The 21936-nt window shown below is 41.6% G+C and overlaps 1 protein-coding gene across 1 annotated transcript in view; it reads left to right on the top strand.

Annotated features, from left to right (window-relative positions):
- The first annotated feature begins 330 nt into the window (after positions 1–330).
- ANGPT1 (angiopoietin 1) overlaps positions 331–21936 on the top strand; it is a 147245-nt gene continuing 125639 nt past the window's right edge. Inside the window, exon 1 of the mRNA XM_044422175.1 lies at positions 331–671. Within this exon, the coding sequence (XP_044278110.1) occupies positions 375–671 (297 nt within the window). The 5' untranslated portion in view covers positions 331–374. The remainder of the gene's footprint in view (positions 672–21936) is intronic.

Genomic DNA, 21936 nt, shown 5'->3' with positions numbered 1-21936 from the left:
GAGAAATAGCAGTTCAGCTGCAGCTAGGGTAGGAGAAGGAGACCCGGGCTATGCCTGAGCAGCTGACTAAAAGAGGCTACATGCTGAAGTGTAACAGAGAGGAAGCGATAAATCTCAGCTACTATGCAATAAATTGCTTCAACTTCAGCTAAGGAAGCAATCAGATCTCGTGAAATAGTAATTTTTGGCTTTTTTGTTTTCAAAGTCACAGTTCCTCTCTGCATCTTCTTTTCTCTTCCTTCTCATTCCCAAAGACAAAACAAACACTAAAAAAGATCAGAAGGAAAGAAGGCAGGGTGGGAGGGCGGAAGGGAGGGAGGGAGAGGGGTGGGTAAAAGTGTCTCTCAAGAGCAGGAAAGAAGAGGGCTAGTAACATGACAGTTTTCCTTGGGTTTGCTTTCCTTGCTGCTCTCCTGACTCACATAGGCTGCAGTAATCAGCGTCGGGGTCCAGAGTCCAATGCAAGAAGGTACAACCGGATTCAGCATGGGCAGTGCTTCTACACATTCATCCTTCCAGAACAGGATGGGAACTGTCGTGAAAGCACCACTGACCAATACAACACCAACGCTCTCCAAAGGGATGCTCCCCACATGGAACAGGAATTCTCTCCCCAGAAACTTCAGCGCCTGGAGCATGTAATGGAAAATTACACTCAGTGGCTGCAGAAGGTAAGTGGCCCATCTTTCATCTTCTCACACACCTTGGTCCATTTTTAATTCACAACACTGTTGCAGTGATAGTGTGGTCTTCATGGCAAGATAAAGTGAGAACAAAGCTTTAAGCATCTGCCTGGAAGATATACTTTTTTCAGACTTCCCAGGAAAAATGCGTGTGTATCCTGTACTAGTAGTTACAAGTGCACATGCTGGAGGGCTGACAGTAAAAGCAAGTTCTGCGCATGTTTTAAGAATTATCTGAATGCTCTTTGGAATAAGTATTGTCATTTGTCTGGGCAACAGGTTTAATGTCATGCATCTATTTAGTTATTTGGAAAATAGTGTTTGTTTTGTTTTTAATTACAACTGAAACAGTTTGCATTTGAAATCAAGCACCATGGGTTTTCTATGTCCATGGTCACTGGAAGAAAAGTTGACGTTACACCGGTTCAGCAATGAATGAGTTAAGAATAGTTAATTGTTCGGTTTATTGCCCTGCATGGATAAAGTGGTTGGATTCTTCCAGCTGTTTTTGGTTCCATTAAGCAAAGGCTGACAGAGGTTCACAATGTTACATGTGCACTTAGTCAGATTGGCTCTGCTGGAAGTCCTTGCTAAAATATGTGTGCATAAATCTTTGTAGAATTGTGGCTAGGTAAGGGGAAACATTTTCCCGGACAGCTGATAATTGTCATTTTAAAAGCAGGTTGTGCACGAAATCCAACATACCATTGCACTCCCTAACAAGCGGTTTCGAGTCATTTTGGCAGTTCCAAAGGTGCCTCAGTGGTCATTGCACATATAATCCATTCATTATCCATTCTAAGAGGTCCCTAAAGTGCTGCAGTATATTATTACACCAGAAACACCATTAGGGCTGAATGATAAAATAAGCCACATACATTTCAATCCTGTGCTTGTTTACCCAGGTGTAAGTCCCATTGTACTCAACAGGATTCACTCCCATGTAAGACTCCCATGTAACCTTATTCCAAAGGCTGCATAAAATTGCACCCTTGGGCTGGGATTAATATTGGAACCCTAGCGTTGGAAGGGATTTTGGAGGTCATCTAGTCCAGTCCCCTGATTAAGACCTTTCTTTTCACCCAGGGATTTAAAACTTAAGCTTTCAGCTTTAGAACCTGTGTTTAATTTTGGAGTGGATTTTGTTTTTGCTATGTTGCTGCACTTTTTAAAATGCAACTTTTGATTTTATGGTAAGCAGCCCAGAGAACTTTGTGCTGTGGGTGCCATAAAATGCTGTGAATAAATAAATTAAAGAGAATTACAGCATCCCTAAAAGATGGTCATCCAATCTCTGCTTAAAGCTCTCCAGGAGAGGAGAGCCCATAACCTCCTAAGGCAACCTGTTTCACTGTCACATAGCTATTACCATTTCTCTTTATGGTAACGAAGTATGAGCACTTGCAGTTTCCACCTGTTGCTTCCAGTCCTGCCCTCAGGAGCAACAGAGAAAATGTCTATTCCACATTGTTTGCATGGAAGCCCTTCAGATATTTGAACACTGCTAAGACAGGTGGTGTGATATACTGGGAGTCGGGAGACCCAAGTTCTACTTCACATTCAGCCAAAAGCTGGTTCTCACTCTAACCTGACAGGATAAGGATAAAAATGAAGAGAAAGAGAAGAATCATGTATACCACCTTTAGCTCCTCAGGAAAAAGGCAGGACAGAAATGTCACAAGTCAATAAACTGAACGGAGCTTATTTCTGACTAGACATGTAAATGACGCTACCACAAGCGTTTTATTGTTAACCTCTGTATCATGCACAGTCATTTGTTTTCAATGACAAGTTGAAACCTGAAGAATAAGGCAGAAGGAAATCAAGTGGCTTTTCATTCTTTGGTGTGCTGAATTCCTTTTGCTTTCTGCATGAAACAGCAAAAAGTAAATTATGTTTATTCAGAAGTGAGTGCCACTATATTTGGTGAGTTATTCCCAGGTTGGCATGTGCAAGCTGGCAATCTGAAGCTGCACAAATAAATTGAACAAGAGGATACTTTCAAGTAATGGGGGAGATCCCTTTACTCCATTGTGAGATAATTGTTCATTCTTTGGAGTATCGGTTTGAGCTTTTAAAAGTGAGCCTTTGCATGCAGGAGAGAAATTTTATTTTCAGGGATTGCTGTTGTTTTTCTTTTCCATTTTTCTTTTTGTCATCCTTTCGAAAAGAGCTGCTCTGCTAAATTGCATCAAGGAGACCATTCCATGTTCTATATTTGACCACTAGGGACTGAGCTAAGCCCACAGTTCTGCTTACAAACTGTGCAAAATGAAAAACGAGCCTCTGGTGTTGCAGGGTGGGTGGTGTTCAGATTTGCAGTTGACCCTCTCGTTTTAAGAAAAGATGATATGATGAAAAGTTAGCTAGTGGCTGAGCAGTATCTTCAAGACTTGCATTCTTCACCAGCATTCTGCATTTGGAACTAGGTGAAAGGTTTCCCACCATGGCCTTTAAAAGTAGCAATTGAGCAAAGATCGCAGCTCTTTCTGTGCCAGCTTTCCATAGAGTAAAGGAACCCGCTTCTGTGTGGGTGTTGGTGGTGGGGGGAATAAATTACGCCTATTGAAGTGTTTAACTACATTATAACATCACTGCACAACCCATTTGCTGTGTTGCTGCTGTCGGTTTAGGTCATTCCAGCAGGGATTTCTCCATCCAATGAATGTGCAACAGTTAATTGCAAATAATGTATTACAGAGAGTATTTAAAGTGCCAAAGCTCAGGTTTATGTCATCTAATGCCTTTTTTTTTAAACCATCAGTTTCAATATGATATTTGAGCAAAATATAGCTTAAGACGACGTAAATGTAAAATATGTCTAGTCCTCTGGATATTTGTCAAGTATATCATTATATCTTTAAAACGCTCTCTCTCTCTCGCTCTCTCTCTGTCACACACACACACACACACACACACACACACAATGTTTGTGCTTATGTAGGGTCTTGAACTTTTGCTACAATATATCAAATTCATTAAAACTATTTAGTGTTAGAATAAATCAAAATATATGATTTCTATTAGAACATATCCCAAACGCTGTCTGGTGGCATAAAAAGAAACTGAAGTATGCTTTTTTTAAGTAGAACGTTGACATTGTGAGGTTCTTATTTTAGCTAATCTAGAAGAAATGCAGTCTGATGATTTTTTGCGAGATTTTGGAAAATAAAATAAATATTTAAAAACCAATCTTTCAATAAACCGTCATTTGAAATTGAACTGAAGATTTCCTTGTCTGACCAAAAGAAATGATATTTTGGCATCGTTCAATGACAATTGCATATTCATTGCTGGTGTGGATGTGATTGATTGGGAAAGGACCCAATCGACCGTGATGGGTTACTTTGGCCAAATCTACAAGGAGATGATGGTTTGGTAAACATATTTACAGCTTTTGCTAGAAGTATTTCTCTTAACAAGGATATCTTGCTTCATTGTTCAACCCTGTGTTTCATATCTGCCAGGTTTGTTCCAACAGTGTAATAATTGGCTGTCATGAGCTATTGAAATACTTAACTTGTAATTTCAATATTTAAACATCATCAAAGAATAGTTGTCTGACATTTTTAGCTTGAAAACTATATAGGACTCTTTTCCTATGATAAAATAACCCAAATGTTTGATACCAATAGAAGTACAAATAATTTCACAATGGTGCAGGTGTGTGTATGGAATCTATCTAGTCCTTTTTGTACACTGTCCTTAAGATAATTCTAGGTGAGAACCTTGAGTCATCTAAGCTAGTCTTGCCAACACTGACTGGCAACATCTCTCCAGGGTTTCAGGCAGGCATTATTCTAGTCCTATGTGGAGAGGCCAAGATAGAACCTGGGGCCATTTAAATGCACAGCTTGTGCTCTCCCACTAAGCTGCAACCCCTGGAATTGGGCATTGGCATGGAGATAGAACCCTGTACTATCTGCCTTATACCAAGTCAAGCCATTGGTCCTCCTCACTCAGTGTTGTTTGCTTTGACTTGCAGTGGCTCCCCGGGTTTCAGGCAAGAGTCATTCCCACCTGGGAAACTGCTAAGACTTGAACTTGGGTCCTTCTGTATGTGTTATACCACTGACCTATCGGCTTCCTGAGAGCTAATTCGGCAAGTCAGATTTACTGCCAATCCAAACAGATTTTCTCTATCTGGAGTACAAAGTGGCAGAGTTTCCTTGGATGAATAATGAGGGTGTACCACATTCCTCCAGATGAGCTTGGGCATGCTGCATGCATGCGGTACCCATTTTCTTACTGTAGGACATTTGAATCTGCTTAAATGAAAGAAGTTGTCTCCATGGTGTGGTGATACATTGGATTTCTGTATAATTCCTATTCTACAATTTGGGGTACTCTAATAATATCAGCTCTTCTTACATTCAGACTAACATGAAAAAACATCGCCTTTCTGTTTGCTTTGTCGAGATTCACTCATCCATCTGCCTGGCCCACTATATACAATTTCCTTTGAGTAGGTTCTCCCATAAGCACTCTATCCATTCCTTCTCCATTTGAACCACCTGGCTGCTGTGCTAGCAAATAGGTTCTTTCTTCATTTATGTTTTGGCAATGAGGGTCAAAATGTTTCCCAGGATCACCACCATATGGATCACTGCTTGCTTAAGGGAGGGAGGGGAGGAGGAAGGAAGGGAGCTGGGAAGGAGAAGTGAGGGGGGTAGGAGGAAGAAAAGATGGATTGATTGACAAGGCTAGGGGAAAGAGGGCATGAGTGATGAGTGCAGAAATGAGTTCTGGGTGCATTTGTGGGGAAAACTGCCAAAGAACTATGGATTCCCAATGCACAGAGGGCCTAATGCTATGGGACATAATGGAATCACACTGCTCAGGTTGATATAAGCACTGAGATTCTCTGAGGTTTTATTCTAAGCCATTATGAATATCAGCATCACAAACCATTACACTTTGTGTTCTCTCACTGTGGGACCCAAATGCTGAATGGAGTAGCAGCTGTTTCAAGGCTACAATTCATGTGTCACACAATGCATGTGCAAATGAAGTGGCAGTTTTCCAAACTCCTGAGTATGAAAATCTTCAGCAATCATTCCCTGCTTCAGTTCTTGTATATTCCACGTTGTCCTTTTAATTCTGTATGAACAGAGACTACCCTTCTTGTGCCTGTTCATGTCCAAATGCACACATGTACCTCAAAAACTCATAACACTCACTCCAAATATCAGGTGAACATTTCAAGCCATTCCTTGGATTAAACTCCAGGCTGGAGAAAACCCTTTGCCACCTGTCTCTCATGCCACTAATGCTTTAGAATCCATGCAAAGTCCTTCCCACAGTATCCCCAGCTTCCATTGCTTTCCCTCTAACCTTACCTATAAGGATGGCATTCAAACAGCAGCAACCCAGAATGAGTCAGACGGAGTTTCTCTAGTCTGACACATTTAAAATATTCTCTAGCTCCTGAATATCCCTCTTCATAGCCCTCTCCCTTCCATGCTCATTCCCTACCTACACAGAGGTCTCTTTCCTTGCTTCTGTTTCTTTTATTTCCATGGAGGGCCATCCAACAAGGCCACACTCTTATTGCAGTCTGAGGCTGTGCAAGCTATTCCAACACCTCATTACTTGATGGTTGCATAATCTGATTTTGCTCCTCATACAACACCAACAAAATGCCTTGCTCTAAAATAAAAATTATGACTGGTCACACAGAAGACAAAGAAGGCAAAGCTGTAATGCATCCTGAATATCATCAGTTCTTCTTTGGAAGGTACTTTAGGGCAGCCTTTATAACAAGAATGTGTCCCTAGGGCTGCATGCAGTCCTGGATTAATTTCAAGGCAACCACTGCATAGGAGCAGCTCAGACTTCTGGCAGGACAGATATGTTTCTTCTCAGGTATCCTGGTAAGGAAGACAGAAAAAGGGGGTGGGGGTAAAAAGGGGAGGTATAAAGAGATGCGCCACCCACTATTGGCTCTGGGCCTACTCCCTGCTGTGTTTGGCCTGTCTCACTGCTGTCACGCCTGACGGATGACCCACAAGAAAAAGCAGTCCTGCACTGGACACAGTTTCTCCCTCCTTGTTTTAAAGCAGGTGTGGACAACTTGTCCCCCCCACCCCGCCCAGAAGTTAGGCCTACAAATGCCATTATCTCTCACAACTGTGCTAGCTTGGTCTGTTGGAGGATGTGGACCAAAACATCCGAAGGGTTATAAGTTGCCCAAGCCTGCTTTGCAGGATCCTAGGATGGTTAGGACAATAGACACACCTGATATCTTTTATAACAATCTCCTTGTTTACTAAAGAAGTTGCATAACAGCTATAACAGATGACACAGACATTGCTTAATGCAAGGAAGCAGCATCAACACCACCTTTAAGTAGGTGAGCAGAAGCTTCCTTTTCTTCAGCTACAAAGGCTTCATAGGACAGGACCAGTTTGGTGTGGTCTGCCCTGCTTCCCATATGCACTGCTTCCCACAAGATCTTCTGACCCCTTCCACACTGATGATATCTTCTCTTGGCCACTGTGCTGAATTCTCACAGATCTGGGTCAGGCTGTTTGTCCATCTAGCCCTCTGACAGGGAATGCATGTTACTTCAGCCATTTCTGGACTGGAGCACCCATTGGCCTTAGCAAACATAGACACTGCCATGTAATGTTGGGATTCCCAAAACACACACACATTGAAAGCTGCATGCCTGGTCTAGGCTAATATCATCTACTTTAAATGTGCCTCTCCACAGTCTCAGACAAACCTCTTGCCCATCACCTGTTACCTGACACTTTCAAAAATCAGCAACCTGGAGATGCTGGGGACTAACCTTGAGACTTTATGAGATAAGGAATTCTTTCTGAGAGGGTTGCCATGTTCAGAAGCTTGGAAGGACTGTTCCTATGGCAAGGTGTCAGTAGGAACTGGTAGATGTTAGGCTTCTGGTTGTGCTTGTTTTCCACCTGCAGCCAAGAGCAGGGCCAAGATCTTACCAATGTTGTAATTATAGAGCAACCATATTGTCTCCAAAATGATGCATTGTGTCTAAATTTGAAACAGTTGGCTGCTTTAGATGTTCAAAACTTCTTTCTTCTATTGATGTGGCTGAATGCTGTTGAGAGCTTTATGCATTCAAGTTTCAGTAACCCACAGAGATACTCCAAAGTGCCCACAAGAAACATCAAGGGGTCCCCAACATGGAAATGCTTCAGGGTTGGTGAAATTTAAGAGATTACTTATTTGGCAATGATTAAAATGTGCACACACAATACTGGGGCTATGAAAGGGCTTTCTTTCTTTCTTTCTTTCTTTCTTTCTTTCTTTCTTTCTTTCTTTCAAGCTGATCTCACTTTTTTGTTCTTGTATCCCCACATTTCTTTAGCCTCTCAAAATGTTTCCCAGGCTTTGATGGAGAGCCCTGTCATGATGGGGCATCCAACCTCAAATTATTTATTTTCATTAATAACAGTGGTAGGTCGGCACTTTGTGGTAACACTAAATCATACCAAACTATCCGTCATCAAACTTGTCTCCAGAATGTCCCCCTGACATTCTCCCTGCGAGAACATGCTGGCCCTAAAGCAGCAGCGATGTATGTTTTGCTAATCAAATGCAGAGAGAACATCAGTGCTCCTGAGCTAACCACATAAAAGCAGTGCAAATGTGATGAGTAAACTGTACATATGCAGCCTCAGCCAAGAAGGGTTTGGATTGGCATGTGACAAAAGCATCAGTAGTAATCTTCAACACTTTGATGTGTATTTTAACATGCACCCATTGGAGCTCTACCCAAATGACCTATTCTGTTCTGCAAACAGATCAATGGGCATATAGCCTTTTTATTCCAAGGAGCAATTCTGTAGGAATCTCCTTTAGCAGGTAGCAGCTTCTTTGAACAACGTTAAGTGTGTGTGTGTGTGTACTGCTCACAGACACTTTAGAAAGCAACAACAGCACAGCTCTACCCTCAGTATCCTGGACAATATAACTTTAATCTCCAAACAACTCCCACTCAGTATCACCCTGGGAGATATGCAGAGAAGGGGGATGTAGTTGGGACCACAATGACCTGGTGTTTGCCAGTGTGGAATACCACTTTTATGGCAGTTTACATTCCATACCCCAAATGCCACAGAGCCACCATAGGTCCAGATCAAGTAATCAAGTGTGGGGAAGGTTAGAGAGAATGAAAAACACGTGAATCTTATCCTCATCCAGATTCTGTAACTAGCCTTCTCCCTAAACAACAAATTGAATTAAAACTGTAGGAAACCGCCTCCCTCCACCCCCGCTGTCCATCTTTCTGCCTTGCAAAACCCTGAAGCTTGGAAAAAGAAATCTGGTTTTGAACTTTGTGTCTCAGCTCCATCTCTGTTTCCCTACCACCACCCTTAAAGAAAATCTCAACCACTTAGAATCATTTGTGGTCTTGGCATTGACTCTTTGGCACAATGAAAGACATACCAGAGTTACTAGTAAGTGAACACTTTTTCACATACACTAATGATATCTTTTTATGCTGTTCACACACTTGATCTGTATGCTTTAAATATAAAGAAAGCCTTTTAAATTTTTCTTTCTTTTTCCTGAGCAGCTGGGAGAGAAGCGACTTTTCAATATTTATTGGGAAACCAGCTTCAGCCAAATTCCTGATTGTGTTATCTCCTTAAGCTTATTCAGGTTTTCTGTACCAGAAAAGAGCAAACACACAAGCAAAGGAAACTTTCCAGTCCTTTTCCTCTCCTCTGCCACAGCCAATGCCTTATACTTATGGGAAGGCAATGATCTGCGGAGGACAGAATCTTCTATTTCTGGAAGCTCTTCAACATAGGTCAATGTTCAGAGGCTCGCATGGAGACCCCCTATGGGTACAGAAGGGACTATTCTGCAAACAGTCACTCTACACAAGACAAATGTGACAAAGGAGAAGGCTAGAGCTGAAGTGCTCCTTCTCTTTATATATTTGCCCTGTTCAGGTACAGAATGCCTGAATAGGGCATATATAGACTTTTTTTAAATTGGCTAGGAAATGGAGATAAGCACCGTCCCCTAGAATCGGACATGGCTGGACTTTAATGTCATGGGGAAACTTTTGCCCTTTTTAATGTATGTGTATTGTTTGACAACTCATCACAGTGCTGGTGATGCTGATATGCTCAGAAGCAATGCAGCGATGTGTTCAGTGAATACCAACTTACTAGCCCGGTCCCCAGCACTTTGCCAGTCAGGTGTCTCTGTGGCCACGAGCATAATGTGCGCTTGTGCTCAGAAGAGTCTCTTACATGTGCACAAGAGGAGGAAACTTCTCATGAGAACCAAAGTGTCGATGAAGAGCTATTTCTGGTTTCAGCAGAACAAACTTTACTCCCCACTTTCACAGATGCTGAGAGTAAGAAGAGGTCAGAGAAGGGGGTGCAGAGAGAGGAACAAACAGAGGCACGAGAACAGGACAATTTGGGGGTAAACGTGAGAACAGATTCTCAGTCTTCTGAGATGGAGTGTGAGAACCAGACTGATAAGGGATAAGTGGGGCTTGAGGATGCTCGTCCTCACAGGCGCATGCACAGACTGGGGCAGCTGGAATCCAGACTGACTGACCGACAGCAAGAGAGGGGTCACAGTGCTTCGCCTTTGGGGGTACAGCCATGGAGGATTCATAAACCAAGTGTGGATTGACCTTTGTTAGAATGAGAGCTCAACCTTCTATCCTGTTTTGATTTTACCTGTAAAGCTGTTTAGAATAAAGACGTTTGTAGTATCTGCTGGAGTGATTGCTTTCATTGGGAAGGAGCACCAGCCTCATGACACATAAGTCTGAAAGGTGACTCTATCCCTATACTGTGTGCATATAGATGGAAAGCCATATGACTAGGAATTCTGCCCAGAGGTCCTAATACAATAGGTTCAGAAAGCAGTTCCGTCAGTATATATGATATAAGGGAACCAAGGTTCCATTTGGATGCCAGAAAGTATTTCCTGAGAGTTAGGACCCCTAGGTTCTGGAATGGGCTTCCACTGGAGGTGGTTGAAGGGTGTTCAAGGATATGCTGGACATGCACATGGTAGGCATGTCATGAGCACAGCCGGCTGGAACTGGAGGTCAGTCTAGATGGCCTGGGAGCCCCTTCTGACTCTCTCTGTGTCTATGTTTCTATGTATGCATATTCAAAATATCTCTTTTGTAAATGTAAGAGCCAATGAGGTATACTGGTTAAGAGTGTATGACTGGGGACCTTTGTGTTCTGGGTTCTAGTCCTACTCAGCCATGGAGCTTACTGGGTGACTATCAGACTCTCCTAATCCTTGGCATCTCCTTGATCCATTGCTTTTAGTACACAGAGGTAGTGGTAGAGAGCCACATGTTCACCGAACTCTGCACAAGTAATGACTTCTCTGTAATTCTAGGAACTACTTGTTTATGCTTCAGTAAATGCATAAATAAGAGCCAGTGTAGCTTAGTGATTAGAGTGTTGTACTGCGGACTCAGAATATTTAGTTTCTAGTTTCCATTTAGCCATGAAGCTTACTAGCTGACTTTGGACCGGTCATTGACTTTCAGTCTAACCTACCTCACAGAATTGTTAGGAAGATAAAATGGCATAGTTGAGGGTTATGTAAGCCCCGTTAGGTTCTTTGCAAGAGTAAAGAAGGTGGGATTTAAATTCAATTTAATAATGTCAGCTATATGTATCAAACACACTTCTATTCCTCCAAATGCTATCTGAGAAAAGGAAGGTTCATGTATCACTCCACTGAATCTTGTCCTGAATTATAATTTTTCCTCTCTATTCCTTCCTTCCTCCTTCCTTCCTTCCTGGTTCATTACTGTTTTTATCTTTCAAAGTTCACTGCTGAGTCCTTCCCATTCAGCTTTTTCAAGGTTTGTCTATAAGATGTTTACAGAGCTCTTGAAGAAGAACATTCTTTTATAGGCTGAAACTATAGAGGGCCAGAGACTTTTACCAAACATTCCTGATTTACATTCCTCAGCATTTGAAGGCTACTGAATATTGAGATGAAGAGAGGACTTGACTTCATATAGGGTTTTGTGGCAATCAGTATTATGAAGTTATTCCTCCCTTACTGCCCTTGAAATTCAGCTGTCCTTTATTGGATAATTTGTGAACATTATGAACTGCTGACCTTTGAAACATTTGATCTTGGAAAATATTTTATATGACTGCAAAAGTTCCAGGGATAACTGTTTGGAGATATATCCTAAACAACTTTTCAAATATTGCCTTTCAGGATCTTTGCCCTTTGGATTGTCTTATTTATGCATGCTCTAAAGTTGTCAGTGAATATATTTAAGAGCTATATTCCTAAAGATACCACCTCGGGACCAAATATACTGCCTTGCCCAGCTTAGATCTAGGGAGCAGCTGTTTAGAGCATCAGTTCTCATATTGCCAACAAAGAATCACATCCAAACCGGATGACATTGATAAGATGCCAATATTTTTGAACACTGAAACTTTGTCATAAAACAGAAGGAGGCAAATAAAGCATGTAGAATATATATGTCTATATTTTAAGATTTGCTTAGATTCTGGAGTGCCAGGGTAAGATAGAATCTGGTAAATTGTAGATTCTGTGCTTGGGGAAATGAATACTTTCTTGAGCAAATATTGTGGCATGCAGAATTTGAGCCTAGTTCCATGCAGCCACATCCTATCCCTACCTTCATTTATTCTCTTTTTATGTTCTCATCCGTATAGCTACTGTAACCCAGCATTTGGTGTGGTGGTCTTCTTCAAATGAATATTTCTACATGCCAGAACTGCAGTTGTCTATAATTTTCCCTGCACTGCTTGCTCATGTTCCTGTTTGTTGCCAGAACTCCCCGTCCACCCCAACCGCCCACCTGCTCCTTGATCCGTGGCCAAAAATGTGCCTACATTGAAATGACAGGTGAATGCAAAGGATCTTGTTCAGGGGAAACTTCTGCAGATATCTTGACGGAAGGGAACGGACTTCAATGATTTAGCAGTGCTTCTCAGGGAATGTATGGGTTGGCATGGTAATCACATATATCCAACTTGTTTCATGTTGTCTGTCTGTGCACAAGTGGATCATACAGTGGCAATGTACATCTCATTTTTTCCTGGATCTTCCTATCAGCAGGAGGGCCCAAAGCTGGGGAGGGCTTGATCATGCTTAGAGGCTTCTGTGTTACCAAACAGGCCACCCATTTGCAGAAAGGGTTATCATGCAGGGTTTCCCAACTGCCTTCAAGTGAGGAGAATCTGTTTCAGATTTTCCTTGCCATTGTGGGATGGTCCTGGACTGAATTGCTGGGGATGCTGGGAGCAGATGGGTAAGCTCACCCGTGCCACTTCCACTTTTTTAGTGCTCCCATATTTGACCCAAATGTTTGCATAGGGATACTGCAGGAGTGAGCAAACAATGTCCCTCCAGCAACTTGGGCCTACATCTTCCATCAGACCTCACCATTGGCTTTGCATGTCAGAACAGCTGCAGGGCCACAAGCTGCCCACTCCTGGACTAGAGTAGGAATGAAATAGAAAAGTTTTCAATAATACATACATACATACATCTCTGTTTGTGGAGCCATACTCCAGCTTGAAAACTGCTGCTGGCTCTATCCAATTAAAACCTAGGTGCATTCAGCAGAGTTATAGGTTGCCAAATTATTATCCTCTACAGGCTAATCTCATTGACATCCTTGAATGTAATTCAGTTGTGCACAGGCAGAGTAGCCTTTGTATAAAATCTGTAATCAGGCTGCCATGCATGGGAATACACTGAGCCCCCATTCCCTTCTGAAACCCTTTGAGAAGGGTGATTAAGGCATTTTAAACAAAGCATGCATCTGCAACACTTGTTTTGGGGAAAGAAGCAAATTAATTGCTTTCCAGGAGCTATTTGTATGTACAGGTCCTTGTCCAGCTAGGTACATGTGTGAGAAACTAGATCAGGGTCTTCCTTTTGCTAGGATATAAATAGGATGAAGGTGTCATGACCCAGCATTGAGCAATAGCCAATAACTGCAGACAGAAAAGAATGAGTCAGTCTCATTTGTGGCTGATATGCAACTGGGTTTCTTGGAGAGGAGTCTCATCAATGGCAGCAGCACCTGCAGTTTGGATTTTTATGTATTTATTGGCCATTGTAGCAAGTGGCAACATTGGCAACTGTTTTGGCAGTCTGGGCAAAGTTTTGCACCTCTATAATGCCCTCAATATTTAGTGAATGCACTGCGACGTGTGTTCTTTATCTAGGGAAAAACTGTGTGTGTGTGTGTGTGTGTGTGTGTGTGTGTGTTGGGGGAGAATTCTCAAAAAAAGTCATTTGAGAAATTTTGGCTCAGTTCTACTTTAGTAACTTTTGAAGTAGTTACAAAGCAAGCAAACAAGCAAGCAAGCAAGCAAGCAAGCAAGCAAGCAAGCAAGCAAGCAAGCAAAAACATGCTAAATCTTGACTTTGATTTATCAAAAGTGTGACTGGAAGCAGCTTTACAAATGACCATTTTTACACTCCCATGTATGCAGGAGACACATGTAGCGGTCTGGCACATAGAACCTCTGGTGCATTTCAAGAAAATGGAATTGTGAGAAGCTTACTTTTTTTCCAAACTATTACACGGAACACAACAATACGAGATCTGTGCCTTAGCCTTCCAAGATAAGTGAGTTTCATATAGCAAGAGAGGGAGAGGGGGAGAGAGATGACAAGAGTTTTACTGCTATATGCAAAATTTGTTTCCAGAATAATCATGAAGAATATATGAATTTTTATGAACAGAAGTCTTTGTTTTTCAATTGCTTGAGTTTTCTTTATTTGTCCACTGAGCAATAAGCTAAGTAATGTGAAGAAAGACCGGAAGCTCTCTGACACTGTAGACTGCATTTCTTATTTCTATTTTTAGGGAATTTCAAGCTGGATTCCCTCAGCTTTTCAAATGTCAGTGTGGTTTTGAATCCTGCCATATAATTCAATCCTATTTTGGAAGAGTCTCATGAAGACTAGTAGCTTGTATGGTTTGGATAAACTTGTTGGATCATTTGCATCTGATTGTTTGCGGTATAGTACAGTCTTTGTACTAGTGAACATATAATTTTCCATTATAAATCAACATCATTTGATGATTCCACATAATTAAGTCTTATGTATAAAGTGTTTGAAAATAAACGTTCAACTTTAGGTAGGATGCAGACTGAAAATAAATCTACTTGGTGTACACTTATTTCATTTAATTGATTAGATTTTTACCACCCAGCAGCTAAAGGTCTCTGGGAAGTTGCCAGTGTTAAGTGTTAAAAGAAACCCTACCAATACATTAATTACAATAAGCACATCATTATAATAAGAAACAACCCAAACAGTTCATATCACAAATGCAAGCATTATGTCATGTTAGTTACAGAAGAACCAAAATCAGTGCTCACAATATAATAATAATGTGTAAACACAGAACCAAACAAACCACTTTCCACTGGGACATGGATAAACAATACCAACTGCAGGCAGCTATCCCAAGAGTACTAAATGCAAAGAGGGGTAAGCCAGTTTCTTGCAACCTGCAGTAGTTGGTGACTTCTCGGCTCTATTCTCTTACACTAGTGCAGCCCAGCAGAGACAAGGATGGGTGTTTCCTACTGCTTCTGGGAAACCCATGCCTGCTGATACATGCCCAGCCATTCAAGAAACTGGGTGTTTCCATTTCCCCAAGAAAGAACTCATCAAACTGCACTCTTTCATCTGCTACAGCTCACAAAGCTCCAACAAAGACATGAGTGGTAGAGATCAGTCTTTTCCCTGCTCTGGATGCTCATCCCGCTTTTTCAGCCAGGCTCCATAGGCTTCACATTGGACTTGCTATGGATTAGATCTAACCTTAATCAAGTTTTGAGCAAGCCCACTGAAATTAAGGGGACTTAAGATAGGCAAGTCTCACTTGTCCCAATGGTTCTGTAGGACTCCTCTAAGCATCAGTAGTTAGAAACCAGCCTTTCCAAACATGGTGTTCTCCAGATGTTTTGGAAATCCACTCCACTCAGTGGTGTATATCCAAGATTTCTGAGAACCGGATTTGAAACATGTGGGGCATACCAGATTGGGCAAGTCTCATATGTACACTGGGACCAAGATGTATCTTCATCCCACTCAGATATTAACTTTGCACAGCATGGGGGTAACACCTGAGGAATTCTTGTGTGCATGTCTGTGCCCTCAAAATATCTTGAAAGGGCAAAATAGGGGCAGACTATGGCTATAGTAGTAGACTGTAATGGACTATGAACTGATCCCAGAAAATAAGGCCTGTTCAGAAAGAATAGAAAGGAACAGCTGTAGAGCATGTAAGTGGTGGTCTGCATATGATCTAGTGAGTCCTGAGTTATGCAGGCCTTCTTCCAGCTACTTCAGGCACATATAATGTCAGACAAACCAGCATTTAGGCTATCATGGCATAGTATATCACAGCAAAGGATTCCTCTCTAAGGCGGGGGCAAATAGTGTGTTCTAGAAGTACTACCAAAGCCCTTCCTGGTGCCCCCCGACCAAAAACCCAAACATCTGCCACCACTGAAAAAGGGAGAGGGAAAACAAGGTATGATTCCTGCTATAAAGCCTCATTTCTAGGGCACCCTGTGTGCTCAAGAAAATATTTTTAAATAACATATAAAATATGTTACAGAAGATCCAAATAATCCTTGCAACAGACTATCATATTATTTATCAGTGATATGTAAACCAGGGCCAAACACACCAAATAAACCTTTCACTGAGGCAGTAATAAACAATAGAAGCTGCAAGCAGCAATCCCAAGAGTCCAAAATGCAGAGATGTACGAGAGTGATTGCAGTGTGAGTTGCATGTGAATGTGGGATAATGCATTACCATGTGTGTGCCCATGTATGGTTATATGTGGACATATGAATACTGTACCAGCTGGACAATGAGGTTGCGTAGTCCTTCTTTAAGGGACTTGATCTATACTTAGGCACAACTAGGTCATATTGAACTGAATCTGAAAAGTGCATCGAAACTGACAAGAATCCCAATGGGACCTGCTTGCAGATATTTAACACAGTCTGCTTCCAGTCCAAATCATGAGATAATGATTTACTGACTTCCTTGTGTGACTTATCCAAAGGGGGTGGGGTGGAGAAAGCAGAATCATGTTACTGATTTTGTTATTCAGTATTTTATTTTATGCTGCTGTTTTTTTTTGACCCTGTGAACCTCCCAGAGAACCATTTTGGGTTTATGGGTAGTATAGAAAGAAACAAATAAAGAAATAAATATACAGTACAGAGATGCAGTGCTTCTTACAGCTGATTGACACCTCTCCCCTTTCCTCTGCCCAAATTTCAGTTTTGCTTTGCTTAATGTCAGAAAGTACCTTGATTATTATGATGCTTTGGCTTGGTCCACTGGCATTTTATTCATCCTATCCCCCCACCCCAGTAGGATAGAAGACCCTGTCTACTTTCTATATATAACATCCCATAGAATCACTACCTGGAGGTGGGAGGGTCAGGTTGGAAGCTTCCTGCAGTTATAGCTGAGGGAGGCTGCAAAATCACCAGACAGGTAATGTAAGAGATCATGTAGTGCAAGTCTGAAGTCAGCACCTTGGCCAGCGCACTGTGGGAGCAAAGCTCGGCTAACCAAAAGGCTTGGCTGAGGGAGCCAAGCCCCTGGAATGCTGCTGGACCACTGGCTTGTTGCCTAACCAGGGCTTCTGCAGGGAGGTCCGTGCCTCAGGCTCTGTTTCCCAGGCCTGCATCCCCAGAGGAAACCTGCTCCCAGTTTAAGGTACCATGCTAGGTTCCGGAGGCAAGGCAGTCTTCGGTCCCTCTGCTTCTTGGACCATTGTGGTAGGGAGCATGGGATTTTCATTTCTGAAAGTGTTTCAGGGAATGAGTTGCTGATATAGGGGAGGTATACAAGGAAGACTAAAGAAGAAAAGGCATTATAGTGTCCTTGGATTTCTCTCCTTCCCCCTCATCATCTCTGGAGATTTCTGGGAAATGTACTGCCTTAGCAAGGCCTTCTCCAATTTGGTGTCCTCCAGGTGGTTTGAACTTGACCCACATCAGCCAGAAATCAAGAGCCGAAGTTGGAAACATCTGGATCTTGCCAGGCTAGTGAAGGTTGTCTTAGTTGCTGCTCTCTGAGATGGTTTGGGGAAAAATCTCTTTATTGATATATCAGGTATCTCATACACACACACACACACACACACACATTTATTGACCAGTCAATGATGTATCAGGTGTCAATCCTGCCCAGGCTACACTAGACAACTCATTTTGAAAGCTCCAGGAAACTCTGTATTCCTGGAAAGAGGTTACCAAGCTTTCTGAACAAAGGGATTGTGCATTCCAAGGACTTGCCTGATAGATGTTTGAGGAGCTCTCTGACGGGCTGACCTGTAGTTCAGGAAGTATTCCTTGATATAATCCCATCTGGCTGAAAACAGCCCCACCTCCACTTCTGCATATTTATTTATTTATTTATTTATTTATTTATTTTTAAAAGCTGTGTGCGAGCCCCTAATCCAGATTCTCAAGGTGACTTACAGTAAAATTATAAAAATGTGAAAAACAAAATGTTAAAAAATAAATATCACAATTACACTAAGCAAAACAACAGAATAAATAACAAATTTCAAGACTGTTCTTGGAAGTATTCAGAGAAAAGAAACATCTTTGCCTACTGCTGAAACAAAAACAAAGTTGACGCCAGGCAAATTTATTTGGGGAGTCTGTTCCATAGGTGAAGGGCAGCCAGCAAAAAGCCCCTTCTTCCATAATAGTCACATAAAGCTGAGACAAAGGCTGTCAGAAGTTAGTGGTGAGGGACTCTGTTTCACCCCCTGGTAACCATACAGTATTGTTTTCCATGCGTCTTAATACCTACATCTTCCTTCCCAAACCTAATGCCTTTGGATGTAGGACTACATGGCTTGCAATGGTCCTTCATCTAGTTGACCAGCTTCTTCTGTCTTGGATCTAAGTTGCTCTATGCTCACTTGTGTCCTGTGACTTGCTCAGGGATTTCTTTAAGGCAGGGGTCTCAAACTCAACTGACCTGGGGGCCGCTGGAAGTAGAGTCTGGGTGAGGCTGGGCCGCATCAAGTATTCCACCACCATGGTGGTGGTGGGCCACTCATCCCGCATTGCTCCCGGAGGCCGGCCCGGGTGCCGCCGGCGCTTTGAAGGCCGCAGGGCTCCTCCCCCGTGCCCCACCCATCCCTGCAATTGGCCCGCGGGCCGCGAGTTTGAGACCCCTGCTTTAAGGACTTTGCAGGGTGGTGTGTGAGCTGAGAGTAGTATCCAGAATCTGCAGATCAAAAACACTTTTAAAATTCTTGTACCATTTGCTTAGGTTAGTCAAGCAAAATGTTCTCCATTATCAAGCATTCATAATTCAACTAGGTTTACTTCCAGAACCCTTCTCTGTGAATGTTATGCTACAGATTTTACTGCTGTTTATTACTGCACATGTTTACCAGAATGGAAATTGCAGTATTGGTCTTCCAAAATTGTTTTTCCAGAAAGTGTGCAGGAACAAATATTTATAGACATGGGTGTTAAACTTTCTGGGTTTGCATTTAAATGTGAATTTGCAAGATTTGCCTTTCCAAAACCTAATGACAGACCAGAACACAGTTTGCCATCTAAGTCCATACATTTCTGAAGTTTGCTAACAAACAAACAAACAAACAAGATGAATAGAAGGAATGCATATTTTGCAAACTGAAAACAAAAATGTGTATTTTAGAAGATGTATATATTTGCAAAAATGCACACAAAATACTTTATCCATTGGGTATTTGCAAAAGTGTGTACAAGATGTGTGCATTTAGAAAAGTGTGCAGAAAGGTACAGTCTTTAAAACTGGATACAGGTTTTTGCATAGAATGTGCAATTCTGATGTGGAATCAGAATAGAACAAATTTAGGATTAGAGAAATAAGAATCTGGGTGTACTGAAGCTTGGCAGATTCACTCATCCCCAGTTCCATAGAGCCATCATGACAGCAGCTAGATATGTATGCAAGTTGTAAACTCCATTCTGCCTACTATTGTAGATATCCATGCGCCTTTTGTTCTCATTTGTTCCATTTTGTACTCATTGCTGAAACAGGATTTCATGCAAATATGCAATGCCCCTAAAATGTGTATTTTCATGCTTTAGTCTATGGGAAAAATGTCCATTCTTGTCAGGTTTGTAAAAAATATTTCTATGCCTGAATTTGTGTAAAATTATGAAAAATTTAGTCTGCAGAATCTGCATAACTCAGGAAAATCAGTCTGCCAAGAAACCTATGGGTTGGAGTCGTGTTAATATGAACTTATCTGAATTGGTTGTACATTTCCCTGACATTCCTAATTATCATACACCATTATTTAATCATCCAAGCTGAGCCCTAATTGTGTTGCTACCATATTTGACGGACTGTTGAAAGTTTGGTCTCCATTCTTGCTTGATTCATGTTGAGGCATTCATAAGTATATGTGCACAATTTTATCTTAACTTGTCTAAGGAAAAATCATTTTTGAAAAGCAAGTTATACACTCAGATATAAGGAAATAAGATCAAACTTATTTGGAATCACCTTCAGAAATAACCTGAGCTAGAGCCAGTGGATTGATTCCCAGAGAAGGATGCCAGACTGAATGAAGAATGAATGAATCCGCATCCAAGGAGAATAGTATCACACACACAACATCTCTTTTTTAGTAATGGAAGGTCAGCTCACAGAGTTAGAATGTTGTGCTGCATGAAACTCCAGAACATGTGTTGTTTCATTTCATCAAGCCAGATTTCAGATTCGGCACGCATTTCTGAAAAGCAACTTGGCCTAGAAAATAAGCTACATTTCTCATGAGAACTTCATTTCTTGAGATACTTTTTCAGGGGATCCCCCCCTCCCCCAACCACCATTGACTATGTGCAAAGTAAAGCCAGGACTGATTTGCTTGTGGTTTTCCACCATTTCTGCTTGTTTTGTTATGCCAGGAGACTCCATGAAGACCTGAGATGAAAGTAACTTAAAATAGCAAATCAAATAATAAGTTACCAAACCATTTTAAACTAGAAAATGGCATGATATTTTCAAAGTTGAGTTATTATGGAAAACAGGTGGCCCCACCACGGGTAAACAAAGGTACAAGATGTTTTCAAGATGCTTTGACCATAGTTACTGAAACAATAAGAAAAAAAGAGGTTCAAGCAATTTCTTTATTTTTTCCCATCCTCTACTGGTAGGGCGATAAATAGATTCTAAGGTACTACATAGACAAGCAGTTACTTATACAAGCATCCCTACATATAGAGATGTGGGTGTCACAGTGGGTTAAAATGTTGTGCCACTGGGCTGCTGAAGCTGCTACAGTTTGTTCTGTACCAGCTACAAGGCGGGGTTGGGGGGTGGGGGCACTGTTTCTGGAGCTGGGAATCCAAACACTCAATGGTCTCTCAGATGGTGTTTAGGGACCACAGGAGTGCAAATTCAGAGAATATTTGTTCCATTGCACAGATTTTCATCTTAATTAAGAAAAAATAGCTGTGCTTAGTATTACTTGAAATCAGGATGGAGGAAAGAAATACCCCTGGAATACATAGGAACTGCAATACCCAAAGCTCCCTTCTCAGCTATGATGCGAAATAAATAAGTCAGATGAAGGATGAAGGTCTTTACAAGTCAATATATCATGGCTGTCTTGTTTTTTCCTTCGGTGCTCCACTAAAATGCAATCTTAGAACCACCGAAGGAGTAAAAACATCTCTGAGAATTAATATTTTGATTGTAACACAAAATAGCTTATTAGAATATGTTTCATGGTTCACTGTGGTCACAGCTCTGGCTTTCCAATTTTCCACCACACTCAAAAGCCCTTTTATGTCCTATTCATGTTAACTCTCAACTTAACCCTACAGGCTTAGAAGCAAACAAGCTTCTAGACCAGGGAAAGGCAATCTAGCTATCTAGCTCCCCAGAATTGCTGTTACTGCCACCTCCTTGACAGGAATCACTCACTCCTGGTTTTAGGTGCACACCTTGTGATAAAGGAAACAAAAATATGACAAGAGTTGAATCTCGGTCCCTTGCAGGCAAAACATGTGCTTTCCTGTTGACCATCTACTGCTTTACTGCCCCTCAGTAATTCCATCTCAAGTTTCTCTGTGCATAAATGTACTGACAACACACTTTATCATGGTGGAGGCTTTCTTTCCATACATTAAGGTTCTATGTATATGTATGGGGGAGGAATAGTTATCACATTGTTTTATTTTTGTTTGAATTCTATCCT

Source organism: Varanus komodoensis, unplaced genomic scaffold, assembly GCF_004798865.1.
Source record: "Varanus komodoensis strain SLA01 unplaced genomic scaffold, ASM479886v1 scaffold12, whole genome shotgun sequence".
Taxonomy (NCBI): Eukaryota; Metazoa; Chordata; class Lepidosauria; order Squamata; family Varanidae; genus Varanus; species Varanus komodoensis.
This window is presented reverse-complemented; position numbering and strand designations above follow the sequence as displayed.